This window comes from Astatotilapia calliptera, chromosome 6 (assembly GCF_900246225.1).
Source record: "Astatotilapia calliptera chromosome 6, fAstCal1.2, whole genome shotgun sequence".
NCBI lineage: Eukaryota > Metazoa > Chordata > Actinopteri > Cichliformes > Cichlidae > Astatotilapia > Astatotilapia calliptera.
In genome coordinates, this window is record NC_039307.1 from 9,997,522 (window position 1) to 10,017,509 (window position 19,988).

Below are 19,988 nucleotides of genomic sequence, written 5' to 3' on the forward strand. Positions count from 1 at the left end.
ACAGTTACTCATATTTTGCATTTTAAATACGTAACGCCGGTACATGTATTCCGTTACTCGCAAACACTGTCTGTATCAGCAATTACATAAACATGAATTTAAGCATCCATTGCAATGTCTTCATGGTGTATCTCTACATAAGGAAATTACATATGTGATATAATGTTATTAAGCTAAAAAATACAGTTAAAAAGCCTACCATAATACAATTACTTGAACACATTGAAAGAAAAACCACTGAGATGACTAGACATCGGTTTCTGTGCAATTTCAGTGCAACTACGCTCCAGTCCAGATGGAGGCGACATTTTTTTATTGTGTTTGAAATTTTTAACAATTTAACCCTCAAAGGTACAAGGAAGAGGAAGAAGAAAACCCGGGGTCGAACATGCATTGATTGGTTATTTCAAGCAGGGAAGTTTGCCGGCGTGGTAGGAGATCTCACACACATCGGTGTCTCCCTGTACGCTCCTGTTAACCTTCCCGCTTCTGCGCAGCTCGACCCGGCCAAAGCCGTCCAGCCCGCCTGCCCCCCCTGTGTGTGTGTGTGTGTGTGCGCGCGCGCGCGTGTTTGTGTTAGCCCTCTGGGAGCAGCATGTCTGATTACAGCTCTCTGCCATCAAATGGAGTCGGAGCAGGAATGAAAAACGACGCTTTCGCAGATGCCGTTCAGCGAGCCAGACAGGTAATCCAAGCGCTCGACTACGAGAGGAGTCAGCCGGCGAGCTAATTAGCTGCTCTGAAACCGCAGCTAGCATAACGACCAGTAACGTTAGCTTTAGTTAGCGAGGTAGCACACTAGCTAATAGCAAAGCCATTCATTTGCCCTACTTTCTGTTCAGATCGAGGCAATTGAATTGTGTGTGTTAGCATGGCTCTGTTACATAAATGAAATGTTTGTCCCTACCGCGATCCTTGAGGTAAATTTAGTGAACTTGGGCTAAGTAAGCAACATTTACTTATTACCCGTTAGTTAACGGTTAGCTGTTATATGGGGATCATCTCCATTCATTTATGAGGCATTTATTAGGTAACTGTATTATAGCATTATGGCTGTTTTGTTTCATGTAGACCATTGACTGAAAAGAGTTCAGGAGCCATCGTTTACTTTTTTTCACTGTAAAGGGTTATTTTTCAGCTAATGGCTATTTTCATTAACAAGTATAGTTGTTTATTTCAACAAAATAAAAAAACACATCGTATATTTTATCTGGTGATAGTTATATTTTGAGATGTTGAATATAGATATATTAAATTAATATTTTTTGATAAATTAAGATCGTTTAAGGTTATTTGTGATACTTGAAGGGACTGCTAGCATTGGATTATAGTTTCTTTGATTTATTAGATTTAAATTAGTGTCGGGTTGTCTGACTGTCGTGCTTCCATTAATTTGGGGCACAGTCACAATGGCTCATGTTTCAAAGTGGCTTCTAATATTATAATAAGTACTTAATATTTGATCAATTATATGTGGATAAGCCCAGGGAGTCAGAACAAACATTTATACAACAAGTGGTAAGATATTTATTATAATGCATAACACAACAAAGGCGAACCAACAATAACCAATAATAAAAAGCAAATTAAACTACACCATCATACAAAACGAACCTATTAAGTTATTCAGTTAGAGAAGAAATAAATGAACATACTGAATAGACATAGAAATAGAAACGAATAGACTTACTGAAAACATAATAAGTCAAAAACAAAGCTTGTTTAAAACAGTGATAAAATGGACATTTAAAGATAATTTATTCCAAACAGAAGCCACTTGACACATGAAAGCTTTTTTTAAACCATTTTTCTGTGATACAAAAGGGACATTAAAAGACCTGGGGATCACATCTTTTTAATTTATAATGTGGAGCAGAACTAAACATTGTTTTGGACTGTAAGAATAACCAGAGTTAAAATGATAACTAAATCATTTGTACCAGCAATTCTTAAACAAGACAGTGTCCATATCAGCACTATGCAGTGAAGGGTTAATGAAAAGTCTGATACAAATCTGTAGTCAATTATATATAATATTAAGAGAATGATGATCAGTTTTGTAGGGATTCAATGCACTGCAATATTATCATTAGTTTATTCTTCCCAACCTGGCACATGCTCACATCTCTCAAAATTTCTACTCTTTCTTTGTAACAAACAACCCAAACCCCTGAATGCCGTGGGAGCATCATTTATTAGCACTACATTATCTCCTCATAATTAAACATATATTCATGTGTCTGTTGATTTGCAGTTTTAAATGTGAAGATCTTTTATTTATATGACATGAGCTGAACATGTCTGAAAGCTCCAAGCAATGTCAAAGATTTCTTACCAAAATAGACACATTTCAGATGTCTTAATGGTGTCTTTGCAAAGGTTTCTGGTTTAATCCAGTATTCACCTCTTTCCAGATTGCAGCTAAAATTGGTGGCGACGGTGTGTCCCCGACAAACAACGGAGGAGCCGAGAGCTACCCGTTCACATCACAGAAACGATCCCTGGAAGAAGGAGGTAGAAAATCTGATCAAACTTGGACTCTGTCTACAGTTTCCTTTACTCCACTTTGAAGGCTTACTATTATTTTTGTTTCCAGATGAACCCGATGCCAAGAAGGTAGCATCACAGAGTGAAAGAGATTCTGCAATGTGTACGTTAAACAATTCTCTAGTTACAATAACTCCTTTTTGCTCAGTTTCCACCTGCTCACCAGTTTTGAATCTCTTACAGCTATTGGAGCTCAGCTAGCTGCTCTGTCCCAGCAAAGGTTTGACTTTTATTTTTCTTTATGTAAACACCTTTTGCTGTTTATTGTTGAAACACTGTATGTCATTATTTATTCACGATCATGTGTCTGCAGTGTAAGGCCCTCCACAATGACAGAAGAGTGCAGAGTGCCTGATAGCATGGTTGGGCTCAGTGAGTAGACAAACCCTTCATAAACTGTACAAATTATTCCCGTGTTGCTATGTTACACATGTTCAGACTAAACTCAACATTCTTCTGTTTTCCTTAAAGTCATTGGGCGAGGAGGCGAACAGATTAACAAAATTCAGCAAGAATCTGGCTGCAAAGTCCAAATTGCACACGGTGAGCTGTGATTAGTTAAGTAAACGGTGCCTCATCGATATACCATCGTCCCTTTTTGATTTATAATTGTTATCATATCAATCCACAGACAGTGTTGGTCTGCCAGATAGAAGCATTTCCCTCACAGGATCACCCGATGCCATACAGTAAGTTGGTCCTTTAAGTCTTTTAAATATTGGGAAAAGCTGTCAAGAAGTTTGGTTTGTGGTAAATTTTATTTCATTATTAATATCTGTAGGGAGAAATGGTAACGAGATTGATGGCCAGCCTAGTTAAATGATAGACAAACCTCCTGGTACAGCTTTAGATTGTGTGAAATCTTTATTTCCTGTGTACTTGTTAAGTTTCAGTGGTTTGCACTATTGGGATGAGTTTGGCCTCTAAGACATGACTCTGTGTTGTCTGTGTCCTATATTAAGCTTAAACCATAAATATGGTCCTTAAACTAATCATTGTTTGTTTGCTATTGTATGTATGCCATGAATCTTTAGGTGACTGGAGGAAGTTGGCGTGCTCTCAGAGATTTGGACATGTTGTGTAACTGCTTGGATACTATAAGATGTCAGAAGCTTTATCAGTTCTAAGGCACTCTGTGCAACATAGATCTAATGAAACTTGTCTAGGACAACAAGACAGGTTGGCTGCATGGTGATTTAAAAAATATTGAATCATGGGCTGTGACTGCTGTAGCTTGTTCCCATTCTTTGTCCTCCTTGAGGCAATCATGATTTATTTTTATTTTTTTTGGATCAGCGTGTTATTTCATGCAGCATTCCTGTTGGTTGGTCCTAGGTCGTACCTACAGTCACATTGGGAGATAGTCCTTATTATAAACATTTGGCAGTGTTACCTGTTCAAATCCTTGCAGCTTTCTGAGGCAATGCCATACTGTGTGCTGTAAAAGTTGCTTGGACCTTCTGCAGTAATGGTGTGAAATGTTAACTAGGTTGCGTCTGTGCCACATTAACCTTGTGTTCTTCAATCATTTCATGACCTTGATATGAATTTGCTTGCAGGAGAGCCAGGGCGATTCTAGATGACATTGTGTCCAGAGGTCACGAGTCAACCAATGGTCAGTCAAGTTCCATGCAAGAGATGATAATCCCTGCTGGAAAGGCTGGCCTTATTATTGGCAAAGGAGGAGAGACTATCAAACAACTGCAGGTGACACATGCAGCATTCAGTTATACAGATGGTGATGATTATTTATTTAACCAGGAAAAGATAGCCAGCAACACTGCTTTTGTAAGAGTGCAGAGATCAGTAGTTGCATAAACTAGTAACGCAAACAAATGTGCGCATAAAATGCACAAAATTAAGTATATAATTAAAGTAACAATCAAAGTTGCAAACTTGAAGCTGGGGAAAACTAAAACAGCAGAACAGTTAATTGTTTTGATTTGTGCCAAGAAAGGCCTTAATTATCAGGAGTAACATTTAGAACCTGAGGTAACTCAAGGTCATATAAAGTGACTTTAAACATTTAGACCATCTCCTGAAGGTTGTTTTTAATTCCAAGATGAGGGAGCTGTAGAAATTAAAGCATAAAAATATTTGGAAAAAAATTATTATTACAAATAACACCTGACATATCACATAGTACGAAATACAAGTGCAACAAATGGACAGTCTGATGTGCCGAAGTTTGGTTAGTCTGCCATGTGTCTGTAATATACCTCTTCCTTAATTCTTAGGAGCGAGCTGGAGTCAAAATGATTCTTATCCAAGATGCGTCGCAGCCACCCAACATAGATAAACCTCTTCGTATCATTGGAGACCCATACAAAGTCCAGGTACCGTTTTGGGTTAAGTGGTTTCATTTGTGCGGGAAATATGTTAAGCTGCTGTTGGTTAAAATTTTTCATTGTGTTGCCTTTCTAGCAAGCTAAGGAGATGGTTAATGAGATCCTACGAGAGAGAGAACATCAGGGTTTTGGAGAGAGGAACGAATATGGATCAAGGATGGGAGGAGGGGGCATAGAAGTGAGTAAAGACAGTGTGTTTGAATTCGACCAGCACAGTGAGACACATCAACTCTGAATGGTTAAGTGTTTATTTAATGTTACAGATAGCTGTCCCGCGGCACTCTGTGGGAGTTGTGATTGGTCGCAGTGGAGAGATGATCAAGAAGATCCAGAGTGATGCTGGCGTGAAAATACAATTTAAACCAGGTACACTCTCACTCTACTTTCACTGCATGTAATAAAATTGAAAAATATCTTCACCCCACTGGGGAGGTGGGCGACGTGGACACCCAAGTTTGGGAATACGATAACTCGAAAATGAGATGACATAGTTTTGAAATTCATACCACAGGTGCATCTGCTACAAATCTTGGATGAATTTGAATCGTGACTTTGACCTTGAGGTCAAGGTCAGAGCTCAAATTTTCTGAAAGTCTTGTGGGTGTGATAACTGAGAAGGAAGTCACCTAGGATGTTCACATTTATACCATACATACATCTACTCAGTATTGGTGGCTAGAAATTTTTGTTTGTTTGTTTTTGTCTCAGTGTGGACTCTCATCAATAAACCCAACTGTCATTTTCCTACTCTTTACAGATGATGGTACAGGTCCTGAAAAGATTGCTTATATTATGGGTCCACCAGACCAGTGTCAGCACGCTGCCTCGATCATCACTGACCTGCTACAGAGCATCCGTGCCAGAGAGGAGGGTGGGCAAGGGGTAAGTACACGCTGAAGAGACGGGCAGGGGATGTAATTTAAAATGCTCAATTTAAACTCCATATTTTTTCTTCTTGGATTATGCTAGAGTAGCTTTGCATGATTCCAAATAATCCTTATTTATTGCATACTGGGTGTTTATGCAGACCCTCAGGTTATGTGTATGAAACAGATCATTTTAGCTCCTCTTTTCCTCTCTAGATAGGCTAGCCATTAAACAGAGAAGGTGCAAACACAAAGTGGGTGGGGCCAAAGCTGTGTGGCTGAGATGACCATTAAGTCAGTCTTCAGCCTGAACTTTTGGCACCCAGGGATAACTGTTATAAACACTGACCTCATTATTTGAAATGTTACACATGTTTATTAAGGGCCTCTTTAAGAAATTTTAATGTTGAATTTTGTGTTAATTAAAAAGAATGTGGCATGTTTCTTTCACAGGGTCCACCGGGTCCTGGTGCTGGTATGCCACCTGGTGGCCGAGGGCAGGGTAGAGGCCAAGGGAACTGGGGTCCACCAGGAGGTGAGATGACTTTCTCCATCCCTGCTCACAAATGTGGGCTTGTTATTGGCAGAGGAGGAGAGAATGTCAAGTCCATCAACCAGCAAACTGGTGCATTTGTGGAGATATCTCGTCAGCCACCTCCAAACGGTGACCCGAATTTCAAACTGTTCACCATCAGAGGGTCTCCACAACAGATTGATCATGCAAAGCAGCTTATAGAAGAGAAGATTGAGGTAGGTTCACATTACTTACAAAGCAGAGAATGACTTTAAGCAGCTGCCTAAAGATCCCATGCAGTCTGAAGTTATTGGTATAATGATTTTTATTCCCTGTTTTTCCAGGCCCCATTGTGTCCTGTGGGTGGTGGTCCTGGTCCAGGAGGGCCACCTGGTCCAATGGGTCCCTATAATCCGAACCCTTATAATGCAGGGCCTCCTGGTGGAGCTCCTCAGTAAGTACAGTGTGTAAATAGTTGTGCCAGTGTGTTTTCTTTCAGGGTTAACTCATATAAGTAGGTGGTTTATGCTTTAACTGTCCCGTCTCTCTGCAGTGGAGCTGCACCAGGTGGTGCCCAGTATTCTCAGGGTTGGGGAAATGCCTATCAGCAGTGGCAAGCCCCAAATCCATATGACCCCAGTAAGTCCTTTATTTATTTCTCTTTTGTTTGTTTCAGTACTTGATTATTTATTCCTCAACTCAATTTCATCTTTCCCAATTAGATAAGGCTGCAGCAGACCCAAATGCAGCATGGGCAGCCTACTATGCACAATATTACGGGCAGCAGCCAGGGGGGACAATGCCAGCTCAGAATCCAGGAGCTCCTGCAGCAGCAGCAGCACCAGGGGACCAGAGCCCGGCAGCCCAGACTGCTGGGGGTCAGCCAGACTACACCAAGGCTTGGGAAGAGTATTATAAGAAGATGGGCATGAGTAAGTTGGAACTAATTTTGAGTAAATAATGTTTATTAAGTCTGTAACTGACAGCCTTTAACAACTTCAAATATTTAATTCTTAAAGAAGTTAAAAAGTCACAACCGTCAAATGTGCTGCCATCTCACAAGTGACTTTAATGCTAATATATTATTCATTCATCCATATGTGCTTGTAGCATGTAACTGTACATATATAATGTATGTTTGCACTTGTTTTTCTTTTCCAGCTCAGCCAGCAGGAGGGGCAGCAGCTGCTCCAGGCACAGCAGCAGCCCCCACAGCAGCTGCAGCAGGAGGAGCTGCACCTGGTGGCCAGCAGGACTACAGTGCAGCCTGGGCTGAGTACTACAGACAGCAGGCTGCCTACTATGGACAGACAGGCCAGGCTCCTGGACAAGCAGCTGCTCCACAGCAGGGACAACAGGTATGGCTGATGTTTAAAACTGACCTCATGGCTGCTTGGAAGGGGGTAAACTAAACTAATTAATTGGCTATATATTTAATTAATGAAAAAAGAATTAATTTGGGAATAATTCCCCAAATTTTGTGTATAGAATTCTGTAAAAATGGATAATAGTGATCCTCACAGCTATGAGATAACATTATGGTAGGCTACAAAACTGTTCTGGAAGCAGGGTAACAAATGGACACCGCCTTGTGTAAAGATGGAGTAAAAAGCAAGATCTGGATATATGTGATTTGTAGTTCAGTTGGAATGGTAACATGCAAAAATGTATATGCATCTATGTCAAAGTGGGTTGGTCAAAAGGCCAGCAATGATGTTTCCAACCATCACAGGTATGAGTTCACTGATGAAGTTAAGCTCAATTACACGTAGGATTTTTTTATATGAACCAGGGATGTTTTATCTTGGGTTAAGCTTCTCAACCAGTAGCTTAAATCAACCACATCAGTAGTTTCCATATTCTTCTGTCTAAAGATGGAAATGGCATTTACGTTGAATTATTTATTTGGCACCTTTCATGCAAGTTACCTTCAGTTCAAAGTATTTTACAGATAACTGACAAGAAGATGGAACAAAGCAAATAAACATTTATAAATCAAAATCTAAAATGACTCTTTAGTACCATAAGGGTATATCAACTGAATTTGAGAAGAACTAGAAAATATGGTAAAACTTAATACTAAAAGAAAATGGTTGAAAAAAACAGAAAAGGCCTTTTTAAAAAAAAAGTTAATACCAGGAAATCGACTACATCAACTGTTGATTTTGATTGTAAGAACATTTTTGTCTTTTATTAGTGTGACTAGATCAGTGCTTCTCTATGACATCTTTTCTCTTCTTTTCAGGCCCAGTAAACGTGTGACGTGTTCTGTTGGGCAGATGTGTTGAATCTCCGGGCTTGGTTTTTTTTGTTTGTTTGTTTTTTTAAATTCCCAGGTTTTTTTGGGCTTTAATAGGACAATAAGCCTGTGGTTAACTCATCCTCTCAGACATTTTGTATTCAAACCTTCCTGTTTGTTTAATTTTTTTTAATGAAATTCAAAAGGGAATGCGTTTTGCAGATGTATTGAAAAAAAGCACTAACTTACCCCTTCACCTCACCTTCACCTTGTAATACATCAGATGGTTTGGAATTTTTTTCTTAAATGTGAAATAATAAGCATCTTTTCTTGCAAGCTAGCACAACAGCATCTCAACAATGACTCACATGTCAGTAGTTTTCCCCTTCTGTTTGCTGAAGGTAAAAACTGTCTAGCAGTATTTTGAATATATTCAAAAAATTATGTTTGTATGGCAGAAGTTGTTGGTCTTTTTTCTTCTTCTTCTTCTTCTTCTTCTTGGTACTTTTTTAAACTTCAGTTTTTTTACAAAAAAAGATTCCAGTGTTTAAGTTGCAGGTGAACTTCTCCCTGCTGTCATAATTTCTTATTTTTAATTACATTCTCTGTGATTTTCCTCAAGGGGCAAGTCTTGTGTCTGTATACAGTGTATGCTACTGAACAGAAGACCGTGTGTAAGTTGGCTGTAATAAGGCACTAACTGTCCTGCAGTTATGTAGGCTGGTTCTTTGTGCATGTATGTGTTTGTGTGCTTGACTGCCCTTGGTTTCATTTCTACATCTTTACAATGAAAAGAATAGTCTCTTTTCCAGTAAGTTCTCTTATTGTATGCTGATTTATTTTTTTTTCTTTTTGTTTGTTTTGTTTTTTACAGCTTGTTTTTAAATACTTAAATAAAAACATTCAATTACCAGTCTTGTGTGATAATCCCCTGTGCTGTTTGTAATGCCACATTAGCTAATATGCCTAAAATTAAAGTTATTCTTTCAAGTTTAATGTTTTTTATTCATATTTGAAAGTTTTCAACACTGAGATAAAAACTATAGCCTCTTTAATAGTATTGTAGGGGATACAAAATATTACCCCTGACAAGTAAGATAAGATCAGATAAATGAAAATAAAAAAATCCAAGTGGACGTCACAATCTCACTAAACATCTTCGTATATCTCATCTCATTCTTAATGTCTTGACAAATTTTCCCAGGTTATTTTTTATATCAGATCACTAAGAAGAATTTTCACACCTGCCTATTTGTAACTAAAATCCTAGGCACGTCAAAAAACAAACAAACGCATGCATGTCTTCCTTTGTGGTTGCTTCCCTCGGGATGTTCCCCTTGTCGTGCCTTACTTTTGTTTGGGGTTTTGATGGATGCGAGTACTGGCGGATGAGGGCCGCCCCGTGCAGCCTGTGAGCCAATCGGGACGGGCCTCTGACGGGCAACTGGGAACAGTTCAGGGGGAGATGGCGCCCAGCTCGAAATCTGAAAAGGACGACAGCAAACAGAAAAGCCAAAGAAAACACAAAGACCATGTCGTGAAGCTTCTTATGCGCGGAAAGGTAGGCATGCATCAGCAGGACCTGAAGAGAAAGGTTTAGAATGAGCCGTCAAAGAGAAGGCCTCTACGGTTTCAGGAGCTTCTGAGGCCAGCTAGGAGCTAGCTGCTAACTAGCACCGCGGCTAACTTAATAACAGCCAACGGCTGGCAGGTGGCTAATGCTCCAAACTGTAAAACAATGCAGCTTCCCTGCTCTATGTTATGATATTTATCCATTTTACTTCCCAAGTTGGTTTGCAGATGGCCCATACACATTTTAATGCAACCGAACCGTGTTAAAGTGCTAGCCACTTAAGCCACATTTGTAAAGGTCTATTTGATCTGAGTTTTAACTTTACCAGTCAGCTTTAGCGTTTATTCAACCGCGGCAGCACACCTCAGATTTAATGGCAGTCTTTGTGCATCAAGCGTAATTCATGTACTGTTCGTGTCGTCTTACTGTGCTGGGCATTACACGAAGATGAAGCACAGCAAAATTGCAAAGTATTTTGGGCTTTATGTTACACCGTGTGCTAATTAGCTATATCTACCTCCACTGTGGTTTCTTTCCTGCAGCTGTCAGGGCAGTTTTCTCAGCGCCTGTTCAGGAAGCTGCCACCTCGAGTGTGTGTACCATTGAAGAACATCGTAAGCGAGGAGTTCCTCAGAGCAGGGTACGTATGTGTTTACTGCATTGTTTTACTGTGATTAAAGAACCTTGACTGGCACAGTATGCTTCATTACATGCATGTATACCACACTGGCTGCATCTCAAATAGACTGGGATTATTGGTGACTGAATCAGAGCTGTTGACACTTGTGACACATGGCTGTCTCTTGAAGTTATGAGGGTTCAAAGATGCTGGAAAAAATTTGTTAAAAGCACCAAGTTTCCACCCGCCTCTGGTGTACTTTCAGTACCTGGTACTCAGAAAATATTCATAGTATGAAAATAAAATTTTCCATATGTTCTTTGAATATGATAACATTACTGTATTTTTAAAAAAAGGAATTAGCAGATTCTGAGGATGTCTGGTGGGTAATTGTTGTTATTTTGTATTGTTCATTGTGGAGCATATATGACACCAGTACTTTATCTTTTTGTTTTCAGGCACATCTTTCTTGGCTTCACCAAATGTGGACGCTACGTTCTGTCTTACACCAGTGATTGTGGAGAAGATGATGATTTCTCTTTCTATACTTATCATCTTTATTGGTGGGAGTTTAACCTGCACAGCAGACTCAAGCAGGTAAAAAAAAAATCTAATTGTAATATATAAATATAATTGTAGAATTTATTTTTATTTTCTTTAACTCCTTTGGTTTCTCTTTAGGTCCATCATGTGCGACTGTTTGCAGGAGAGGAAATCTACAGTGACCTGTACCTTACAGTATGTGAGTGGCCAAATGATCACTCCAAAATTGTCATCTTCGGCTTCAAGTAAGGAATGATAATTATTTTTATGAATGGCAAAAATAACCTTATTGCAAGCCACAGGTAGTGATGGCTAAATTATGTGTTGGTGTGTATGTTTCTGCTAAGTACACGCAGCTCCAACTCAGTCCTGATGAATCTAATGATGAGTGATGAGAACAATAGAGACATCTACATCACCATCGCCTCCATGCCACCTCCTAAACCTTGTGCTCAGTGCTGTCCTGTTCCTTCAGTCACTACTATACGCACAGGTTAACAAAAACACATACAGAGCTACTACTTCACCACTCTCATTACGTTTTCCTCTCTCACTCTCATCAGACATCACTTTTTTTCCACAGGAAGTGGTGAGTGTCTTGAACACGGATATGTGCTCAACAGCAGGTACCAGGTGGTATATCCGTTCCCCACTTTTCAGCCAGCTTTCCAGCTTAAGAAGGACCAGGTCATTCTGTTAAACACTAGCTACTCTCTTGTAGCCTGTGGCATCTCACTCTGCCCAGGTAAGACACACACAAATAGTAAAATTGCCACATTTCTCATCTCTTTATAATGCGTCAGATAAGATTTTTATGGATTTAAGATCACCACATTATGAGTTTCCTTATCAATGAGTCCACAAGGGTTTACGCAGCTGAAAACTTCAGACCACCCAGACTCTGCAGACTGTGCACATACACAGACTGGTAATATAATGGATGCAGTTTCTGAGCATAAAAGAGAAAGGCAGTGTTGGAAGATCCTCAATTCTGCATTCATTCTGTTTGCCAGCAGGCAAGTGATTTTGCACTGGTTGCAAAATCACTTACGATTGCAAATAGGGAAATTGCTCTCATCTCCCCTAATCTGTGACTTCAGTAGACACTTACAGTGGGGCAAAAAAGTATTTAGTCAGCCACCGATTGTGCAAGTTCCCCCACTTAAAATGATGACAGAGGTCAGTAATTTGCACCAGAGGTACACTTCAACTGTGAGAGACAGAATGTGAAAAAAAAAAATCCATGAATTTACATGGTAGGATTTGTAAAGAATTTATTCGTAAATTAGGGTGGAAAATAAGTATTTGGTCACCTCAAACAAGGAAAATCTCTGGCTCTCACAGACCTGTAACGTCTTCTGTAAGAAGCTTTTCTGTCCCCCACTCGTTACCTGTATGAATGGCACCTGTTTGAACTCATCATCTGTATAAAAGACACCTGTCCACAGCCTCAAACAGTCAGACTCCAAACTCCGCCATGGCCAAGACCAAAGAGCTTTCGAAGGACACCAGGAAAAGTATTGTAGACCTGCACCAGACTGGGAAGAGTGAATCTACAATAGGCAAGCAGCTTGGTGTGAAAAAATCAACTGTGGGAGCAATCATCAGAAAATGGAAGACATACAAGACCACTGATAATCTCCCTCGATCTGGGGCTCCACGCAAGATCTCATCCCGTCATACCTCTGTCATCATTTTAAGTGGGGGAACTTGCACAGTCGGTGGCTGACTAAATACTTTTTTGCCCCACTGTAGGTTATGAGTCACACGTTTCAAGTTCTATAAACCGTGATGTTGAGTTTGTAGATTTTTTTTCTGTTTTTGAGTCGCTAAGCGGGTAAAAGCCTGTGAACGTGTGGTAGTGCTCGGTTTCTCAGATGTGCACCTTGCTCATCACATCTCATTGCAAAACACCGAGATGGTGACAGTGAAAAGACTCAGAAGTTTTGCAACCAGAGGGTCATATCATGCTGGCGCTCTCTCTCTCTCCCCCCCCCCCCCTAAAAAGAATATTTTATTTTTGCTGTCAGGATGTTAACATCAGTTGTTTTTGCTTTTTTAATGCATAGGTGCATGGTGTGTCCATGTACAAATATCTTCTTTTTTTGTTTGCTTTGTTAATTGTAGGAGCATATATGTTGATCATATCCAGAAACACGGCTGTTCATAGACACACCTTAAACAGCAACTCACTCTTATCTCCAGATAGGATTAGAAGGAACAGTGCTACACTGAGTAGAGGCCTAAAAATGTTTGTGTCTTCAAGAGTAAAAAACCATCACAGTGATGTTTTGCTGTCTGATTTTATCATTATTAGTTTTTTCATTCCTTTTTCTTTGTTTGCTTCAGGTAAACAGGGTCAGTCATCGCAAATCCTTTACACAAAGAGAGCAGCCCTGTCAAGTCAAGCTTCGACGTCTTTTTCCTCCTCTTCTTTGGTCTCTTCTTCCTCACTACCTCAAGAATCTCCTGAACATCGACTTCCACCTAGCAGACCCACTCCAGTCCCCTCATCTCCTAGCCATTCACAAGCAGCGATGCGAGCCCGGGAGTTTGCTGCTGACCTTTTCAGGCGAGCCCAGGGAGGAGGGAAAGATGGTGAAGGCCAGGGGGAGAGGAGAACGTCTGATGGTGGTGTAAAAGAGGCAGTACAGTCAACTGGAGACAAAGGGACCATTGCAGAGACTGTGAGAGAGGAGGGTGGTTGTAAAGGGTTGAGCGTAGAAGAGAGGACTAATTTACTACAACCATTAACCTCAGGTGTTAGCCATAGTCTGCCACAGGTATCGGAACAAGTGATGTCTCCCGCCTCTTCTTCCTCATCCCCGTCAGCCACTCCAACTATGTCTTCATGCCAGGAAGCCAGCCCCAGTGAGCCTGGATATGTAAACTACTCACGCCTACACTACCGCTTACAACAGCCAGGGGCAGCAGAGCAGAATGCCGGAGGTGAGAGATGATAAAAGACAGAGTCAAAGAATGTGTCCGGTCAGATCCAAAGATGCTGACTGGTATTTCTTCCTCATTTGTTTTTCTAGGTTATGAAGATGATAAAGTCCAGCTGCCTTTCACAGTCACAGATCTGAAAGGACGTAACCTCCAGCTGGTTACAGGGCCACACAATGGACAGGTAGGTGTTGGTGCATGTGACTGTAAAGTCAATGGAGAACATGTATGGAAGTAGCAGTAAGGAATAAGTAAGAACTGTCCTGGGGATGTTGGAGTTACAGGGCTGAGTAACCAGAATGGACATGAATTAGACACTTTGAAGACAAAGGTAGAGAGGCAAAGCTGAGATGGTTTGGACACGTACAGAGTATTTTTGTGTGTGTGGTTGATCATGAATTTGTACTTTTTGTTTTGCAGAGTGTTTGTGTTGAGCAGCTGACTCTGGATTTTGAATATCTAATCAATGAGGTGATCAGGAGTGATGCTGCCTGGGCCACACAGTTCTGCTCCTTTAGTGACTATGATGTTGTGATATTAGAGGTCAACACACACACACACACACACACACACACACACACACACACACACACACACACACACACACGGAGCTCAGGACACTCGCATTGTCTAATTTACACCTGACTCAAGGTTGCTGTAGCTTTTATGAAACTTGTCATATATGCAGACTGTTTTTATTGTGTTTATTATAAAGTCTTACAGTATTAAAACAGTACTTTCATGTTGCATCACGGCGTGGACTGCAAATACCAGTTCTCATTAAACCTTTGGGTCTTAAAAACTAAGCTGTGTAACTTATCAGTCAGCTGACGCTGCAGCCACTAGCTGGTTGTTTTAGTAAGGTATGGTGACTGTTTGTTCCAAAATGTTACATCATCATCTGCAACTGCAAACAAAAGCAAGAGAAGTCCATAGACTAGTTGTTCCACTTTTTTTTTTTTTTTTTAATACTGGTTGCTAGTGACGGGACACAGCTACAACATGTAGACAGCAGCCTGCAAAACAACTAATCTGATATTGAGTGTGAGCAATATTATGCACAGCTCAAAGTGTACATTTCAGCGACATTTAAAATATGATTTGATTTTTAAAGAATGTGAATCCTAGTTTTAAACAGTCCTCCGCTTTCTCTCCTCTGAGTCAGGCTGGTGTATTGCATTGTTTAAAGTTGATTCTAATAGTGTGTTTGTTACTTTCCAAATTGTAATTGATCTCAGATCATGTTGGTATTTATATCTTGGGACTTAATTGAAAAAGTGTCATCCTAAAAATACCTGCCTTTGTGAATCTTAAACTCACTTTTAGAGAACATATTGAGCCCTAAATGAAGTAATTGAAGGTTAAATTCGTTTTTTATTATTGTAATATGGCCTGTAGTAATTTGATTTTGGAGTTAGGAAGACACTTGCACATGCTTCGTTCCTAAAAGAGCCTAGTTATGGTTACACTTAATTACTGGTATGCTGCTGCCTCTACAGATCATCGTCTAGACCAGGGGTAGGCAACACCAGGCCTCGAGTGCCGGTGTCCTGCAGGTTTTAGATGTGTCCTTGATTCAACACAGCTGATTCAAATGGCTAAATTACCTCCTCAACATGTCTTGAAGTTCTCCAGGGGGCTGGTAATGAACTAATCATTTGATTCAGGTGTGTTGAACCAGGGTGAGCTTTAAAACCTGCAGGACACCGGCACTCGAGGCCTGGCGTTGCCTACCCCTGGTCTAGATTCACTTTTGCATCTAATTTATTGTCCAGTACACATCACAGTTTGACTAGTATTGGCAGGGATAGCTCAGTAGGTAGAGTGGTTGCCCCACGATAGGAAGCTTGTGGGTTCGACCCCACTGAACACCTACCCTGAGGTACCCCTGAGCAAGGTACCGTCCCTACACACTGCTCCCCGGGTGGCTGCCCACTGCTTCACTTAAATGCAGAGGAGTAATTTCCCTACGGGGACTAACACATACACATTATTATTATTATTATTATTATTATTATTATTTGTATATTTTTAACAACAAAGCCAAATGGAGTAAAGTCTTCCTGATTTGTCACAAACCTACACTTAAGATTTTTCCCTCGTTTAGACCTCTTAAGGATACTTGTATTTTTGCAGAACTTGGAGGCATAGTGTTCTCTTATTTTGCACCTTGGTCACAGAGTAACCTTCATAACAACAAGAACTAAAGGTTAATGTTTTTGTTTTGCTGGTGGGTTTAAAGAACTTATAAATGATTCTGTAACTGAAGAGTGCAACTGTTGCTCCAGAGGTGGATTTTAGATTATGTGTTGCTGTCTGTTTATGGAAAATGCAGCTTTATCATTTTTGCAGGCTTTTGTTTCCTTGGTTATGCTTCCCTTGAAAAAAGAAAAGAGATATTAATCTCAAGGGACTTTCTGGTTAAATTAAAAATAAAAAAGCAAGGCTTAAATACACACAGTCAGTGTTTAAGCCTGTTCAGTAGATTGTATGAATTCTTTGCATTTTTTTTTTTTTTTAAATTTCTAGTCCACTAGTTTTCTCCAACTAGGAAATTTCTGATTTCCTTAATTTTAATTTCATACATTTAGTGCATGAACCATGGAAGAACACTTTGCATGTAGGTAACATGTTTTTGATGTGTATCAGGTGTGTCCAGACAGCAACATTGTGATGATCAACATTGGTCTGCTGTTACTAGCATTCTCCAACTCTGACGAGGAGCACTGCAGGTACTTCGCCTGCTCTTTTACCCTAAAGCACCTCGACCCTCACCTGTTTGACCCGCCTTGGATTTTTGACCCGGTGGCTCTTATTGTTTTCAGGCCAAACACATACCATTCCAACCTGCAGGTTAGCTGGGACCTCAACACGGGTGTATGTCGCACTGTGGGTGTTGGCGACCTCACAGAAGTCAAGGGTCAGACAAGGTGAGCCCTGCAAGCCTGTACCACATACACAGGTTCTCTCTGCCTCCTGTTTCTCGTTAGTTCAGTTGTATTGAAAGGTTTTGTCTGTCCGTCAGCGGGACCGTCTGGAGTTCGTACAGGAAGTCCTGTGTGAACACGGTGATGAAGTGGCTTGTCCCCGAGAGCAGCTCCCGTTACATCAACCGCATGACCAATGAAGCTCTCCACAAGGGTGAGTATATAGACACAGAAACAGATGAACATAAATCCTCCCAAATAAATCTGTCAAAAATAAAAACTGCCAAATGTTAAGTCCTTTTTGGAGAAATGAGACCTTAGTGAGCTGTAAGATAGAAGATCAGAATAAACAAGAGAGCCTTTGACTTTCTAGTCCCAAAAAAATACTGCACTTTCTTTCTGTGTTTAGAGACCAAAAGCACATCAAAAACATTAAAAGATGAGACTTCTCAGATGTTAAGGACCTGTGTATTTGGACTAATGTTTCTGACTGATTGAAAAGATGAATTGATTGCTTTGTTTTTTAAGTATATGGGATGAGTTTTTATGTTACCAATGATGAAATCACATTCCACCTCATCTATTAAATTACTAAGCTTAATACTAGAAGTCAACTGAGAAAAAAGTAAAGACTGATCCCCTGCGCAGCTTTAATCCAAACTCATGTTTCTTCCTTATACTGAAAAAGAAATAGAGATCTGACTTCTCTTCCTTAACCCCCTCAGGCTCAAATTAAACTTTTTGTTGCTAATGCACAACCAAGTCCTGCAGTGGTACTTCTGAGTAAAAAAAACTCATAAAATATGTATGTGGGGTAATCAGGTTGTTAGTTTTTAACTGTTGCAAATCTGCAACGCCTGCCTCCAGAGGGTTAAAAACGTCTTATTTTATTTTATTTTTAGTTTTCATCTTTTGTATCAATAAAAGAAAAAGAGAGAGAGAGAGTTAAGTCCCGCTCTTTTCTCACCTGCAGGCTCATCTCTGCAAGTGTTGGCAGATAGTGACCGGTGTACCTGGATTGTATTGTGAAGGAAGAAGCGATCCACATGTGTCCAAACAACATAAAGAAAAGCACACAGAAGTACACGTTGACATGAGCTCACCTGCAGTATCGACCTTAATCGGAGGCTCCGTTTGTAGCATGTGTTACAAACCAAGAGCTGGACTGAACAAAGACTTCATTTTTACTTTTGTTTTTATACATTAAGGCAGTTTTATTGTCAGTGAGTGTGAGTAACTGAATGTATGTGATATCTGTACAAGGTGGGTGTATGAGAAATTTAATAGATTTTGCTGCTTCTGAACTCATTTCTTATCCAGTGTGGACCAGCTCTGTCCAGCTGTGTGTAAGGCTGCAGTATTTGAAATTTGAAAAACTCTACTGCTTCACTTGATTTCTGTTTTTGTTTTTTTAAAACCCTCGTCAGTGGAACCAGGAGTCACCTGCTTAGCTGGCTGCTGTCGTGCTGTATGAGTGACAGCATGGAATACAGACTGTATTCTGCTGGGATCTTTTGTTTAAATAAAATGTTCAAAAACGTTATGAGTGTGCTGTGATGATAACTGGATACATGAAAATAATCCAACAGTCTGCAGAGAAGATCTTGCCTGGAGGGGAAATAATTACCACAAAAGTTGTCATGTGACTTCAGCTGAAGCAGTGCTGGTTCCCTAACTAGAACCATTTATATACAAAACAGAACAGGCCCAACATTGGAACAGACCACACTGTCTAATACTAAAGTTACATTAAAAGACGCAAAGAGCTGGTTTCGCTCAAGGAAAACATACACAGAGAAGAGGTAAAAGTACTCCACATGTTTAACCGATTAACATACAAATAAAACACAAACGTGTTTTGTTTTTCTTTAAACGTCGTACAGTCTTGTCAACTTGTGAGATCTGCATGATCCATAAAGCAACTGAGTTTTGGGTCTGTTAGTGTAGTACTGGGTATTTGCAGTGAGGCTAAAAAGGTTCCATGAGCTCCTAACCGTCAGAATTTTTATTCTTTGTTACATTTTCAGTTTGGTCGTCTGAAGCCTAAAGACCTTTTGGACTTTTTATCAGATTTTGTTCGTCTCCTTCTACAGCCATAAAACATCTGTATAATTTGACATTTATACCTTTTTTTTTTTTTTAAATTTCACTAGTTGAATGTATTAATAGAACAATTTTGTAGACTAATCAATTTTAATACTACAATGTCCCAAATTTATAATTTAAGTACAGAGAAACTTAAATTTAGGTTTACCTTTTACTGTTCATTAAATGGTCCCTGATCTTCTGTCTTTTAGCTGAAGTAGACCCCCGGGCCATCCATCAGGTCTGACTTGTACAACCTGAGCATTAATTTGTATAAGAACCAAAGAATGAATGAGGGACACGATCAGTTCTGCAAACTCCCACCAAACCAAACCTGAATCTGAGGTTTAACTAATGGACGAACTCCCATCCTCCGTGGCATAAACTTTCCCAGGCAGGTTGAGGATCATGATCCCCCTGAAATGGCTACATGATCAAAGGTCTGCTGCCTTAGTTTGCCAATCCAGAGGAACTGCCCCTGACAGCCGATGTTGCGAGGGGCATCAGTGGCAACAGCCCCACAACATCTAGAGCAGGTCTTCTCTGAGCCCTCAGGTTCTCTTTTTCCTGAGTCTCCGTTTGACTTATTTAAACCTAAGAAAAAAATATTATGAAAACAAAGGTGGTCATTTTTTGGGACAATTCCATTACAGCCTTTGTTTCATTTTGAGGACTCCCAAACCAAACTGCCCATCCCCAAACCAACCTCCAGTTGGAAAATGTGGTTAAGAAAAATTCCAAGAACAACACAGGGAATGAAGGAAAAACAGTCTGGCACAAG

The 19,988-nt window shown here is 40.1% G+C and overlaps 2 protein-coding genes across 3 annotated transcripts; both read left to right on the forward strand.

Moving 5' to 3' along the window:
* The first annotated feature begins 341 nt into the window (after positions 1-341).
* khsrp (KH-type splicing regulatory protein) lies at positions 342-9,510 on the forward strand. The gene is made up of 18 exons (XM_026170191.1): positions 342-685; positions 2,415-2,514; positions 2,597-2,650; positions 2,731-2,767; positions 2,861-2,919; positions 3,019-3,090; positions 3,179-3,236; positions 4,107-4,254; positions 4,785-4,883; positions 4,972-5,073; positions 5,159-5,261; positions 5,653-5,777; positions 6,215-6,511; positions 6,620-6,729; positions 6,829-6,914; positions 6,998-7,207; positions 7,437-7,633; positions 8,521-9,510. The coding sequence occupies exons 1-18, from the start codon at positions 596-598 to the stop codon at positions 8,527-8,529; spliced, it is 1,956 nt and encodes a 651-aa protein (XP_026025976.1). The 5' UTR covers positions 342-595; the 3' UTR covers positions 8,530-9,510.
* A 307-nt stretch (positions 9,511-9,817) lies between these two features.
* Positions 9,818-18,665, forward strand: dcaf15 (DDB1 and CUL4 associated factor 15). 2 transcript variants are annotated; one of them, XM_026170189.1, is made up of 13 exons: positions 9,818-10,075; positions 10,630-10,727; positions 11,165-11,303; positions 11,388-11,494; positions 11,597-11,742; positions 11,833-11,994; positions 13,599-14,198; positions 14,288-14,379; positions 14,616-14,738; positions 16,845-16,927; positions 17,021-17,125; positions 17,221-17,336; positions 18,096-18,665. In XM_026170189.1, exons 1-13 carry the CDS (start codon positions 9,887-9,889, stop codon positions 18,149-18,151), a joined length of 2,016 nt encoding a protein of 671 aa, XP_026025974.1. In that variant the 5' UTR covers positions 9,818-9,886; the 3' UTR covers positions 18,152-18,665. The 2 variants fall into 2 exon arrangements, with proteins under 2 accessions (XP_026025974.1, XP_026025975.1); XM_026170190.1 differs by having other exon boundaries at positions 14,616-14,666.
* The last annotated feature ends 1,323 nt before the right edge of the window (positions 18,666-19,988 follow it).

Coding starts and splice junctions, on each gene's coding strand:
- khsrp (XM_026170191.1), top strand. CDS start 596: ATGTCTGATTACAGCTCTCTGCCATCAAATGGAGTCGGAGCAGGAATG. Junction 3,091..3,178: donor CAAAGTCCAAATTGCACACG/GTGAGCTGTGAT, acceptor ATCAATCCACAG/ACAGTGTTGGTCTGCCAGAT. Junction 3,237..4,106: donor GGATCACCCGATGCCATACA/GTAAGTTGGTCC, acceptor ATTTGCTTGCAG/GAGAGCCAGGGCGATTCTAG.
- dcaf15 (XM_026170189.1), top strand. CDS start 9,887: ATGCGAGTACTGGCGGATGAGGGCCGCCCCGTGCAGCCTGTGAGCCAA. Junction 11,995..13,598: donor TGGCATCTCACTCTGCCCAG/GTAAGACACACA, acceptor TGTTTGCTTCAG/GTAAACAGGGTCAGTCATCG. Junction 14,739..16,844: donor ATGATGTTGTGATATTAGAG/GTCAACACACAC, acceptor GATGTGTATCAG/GTGTGTCCAGACAGCAACAT.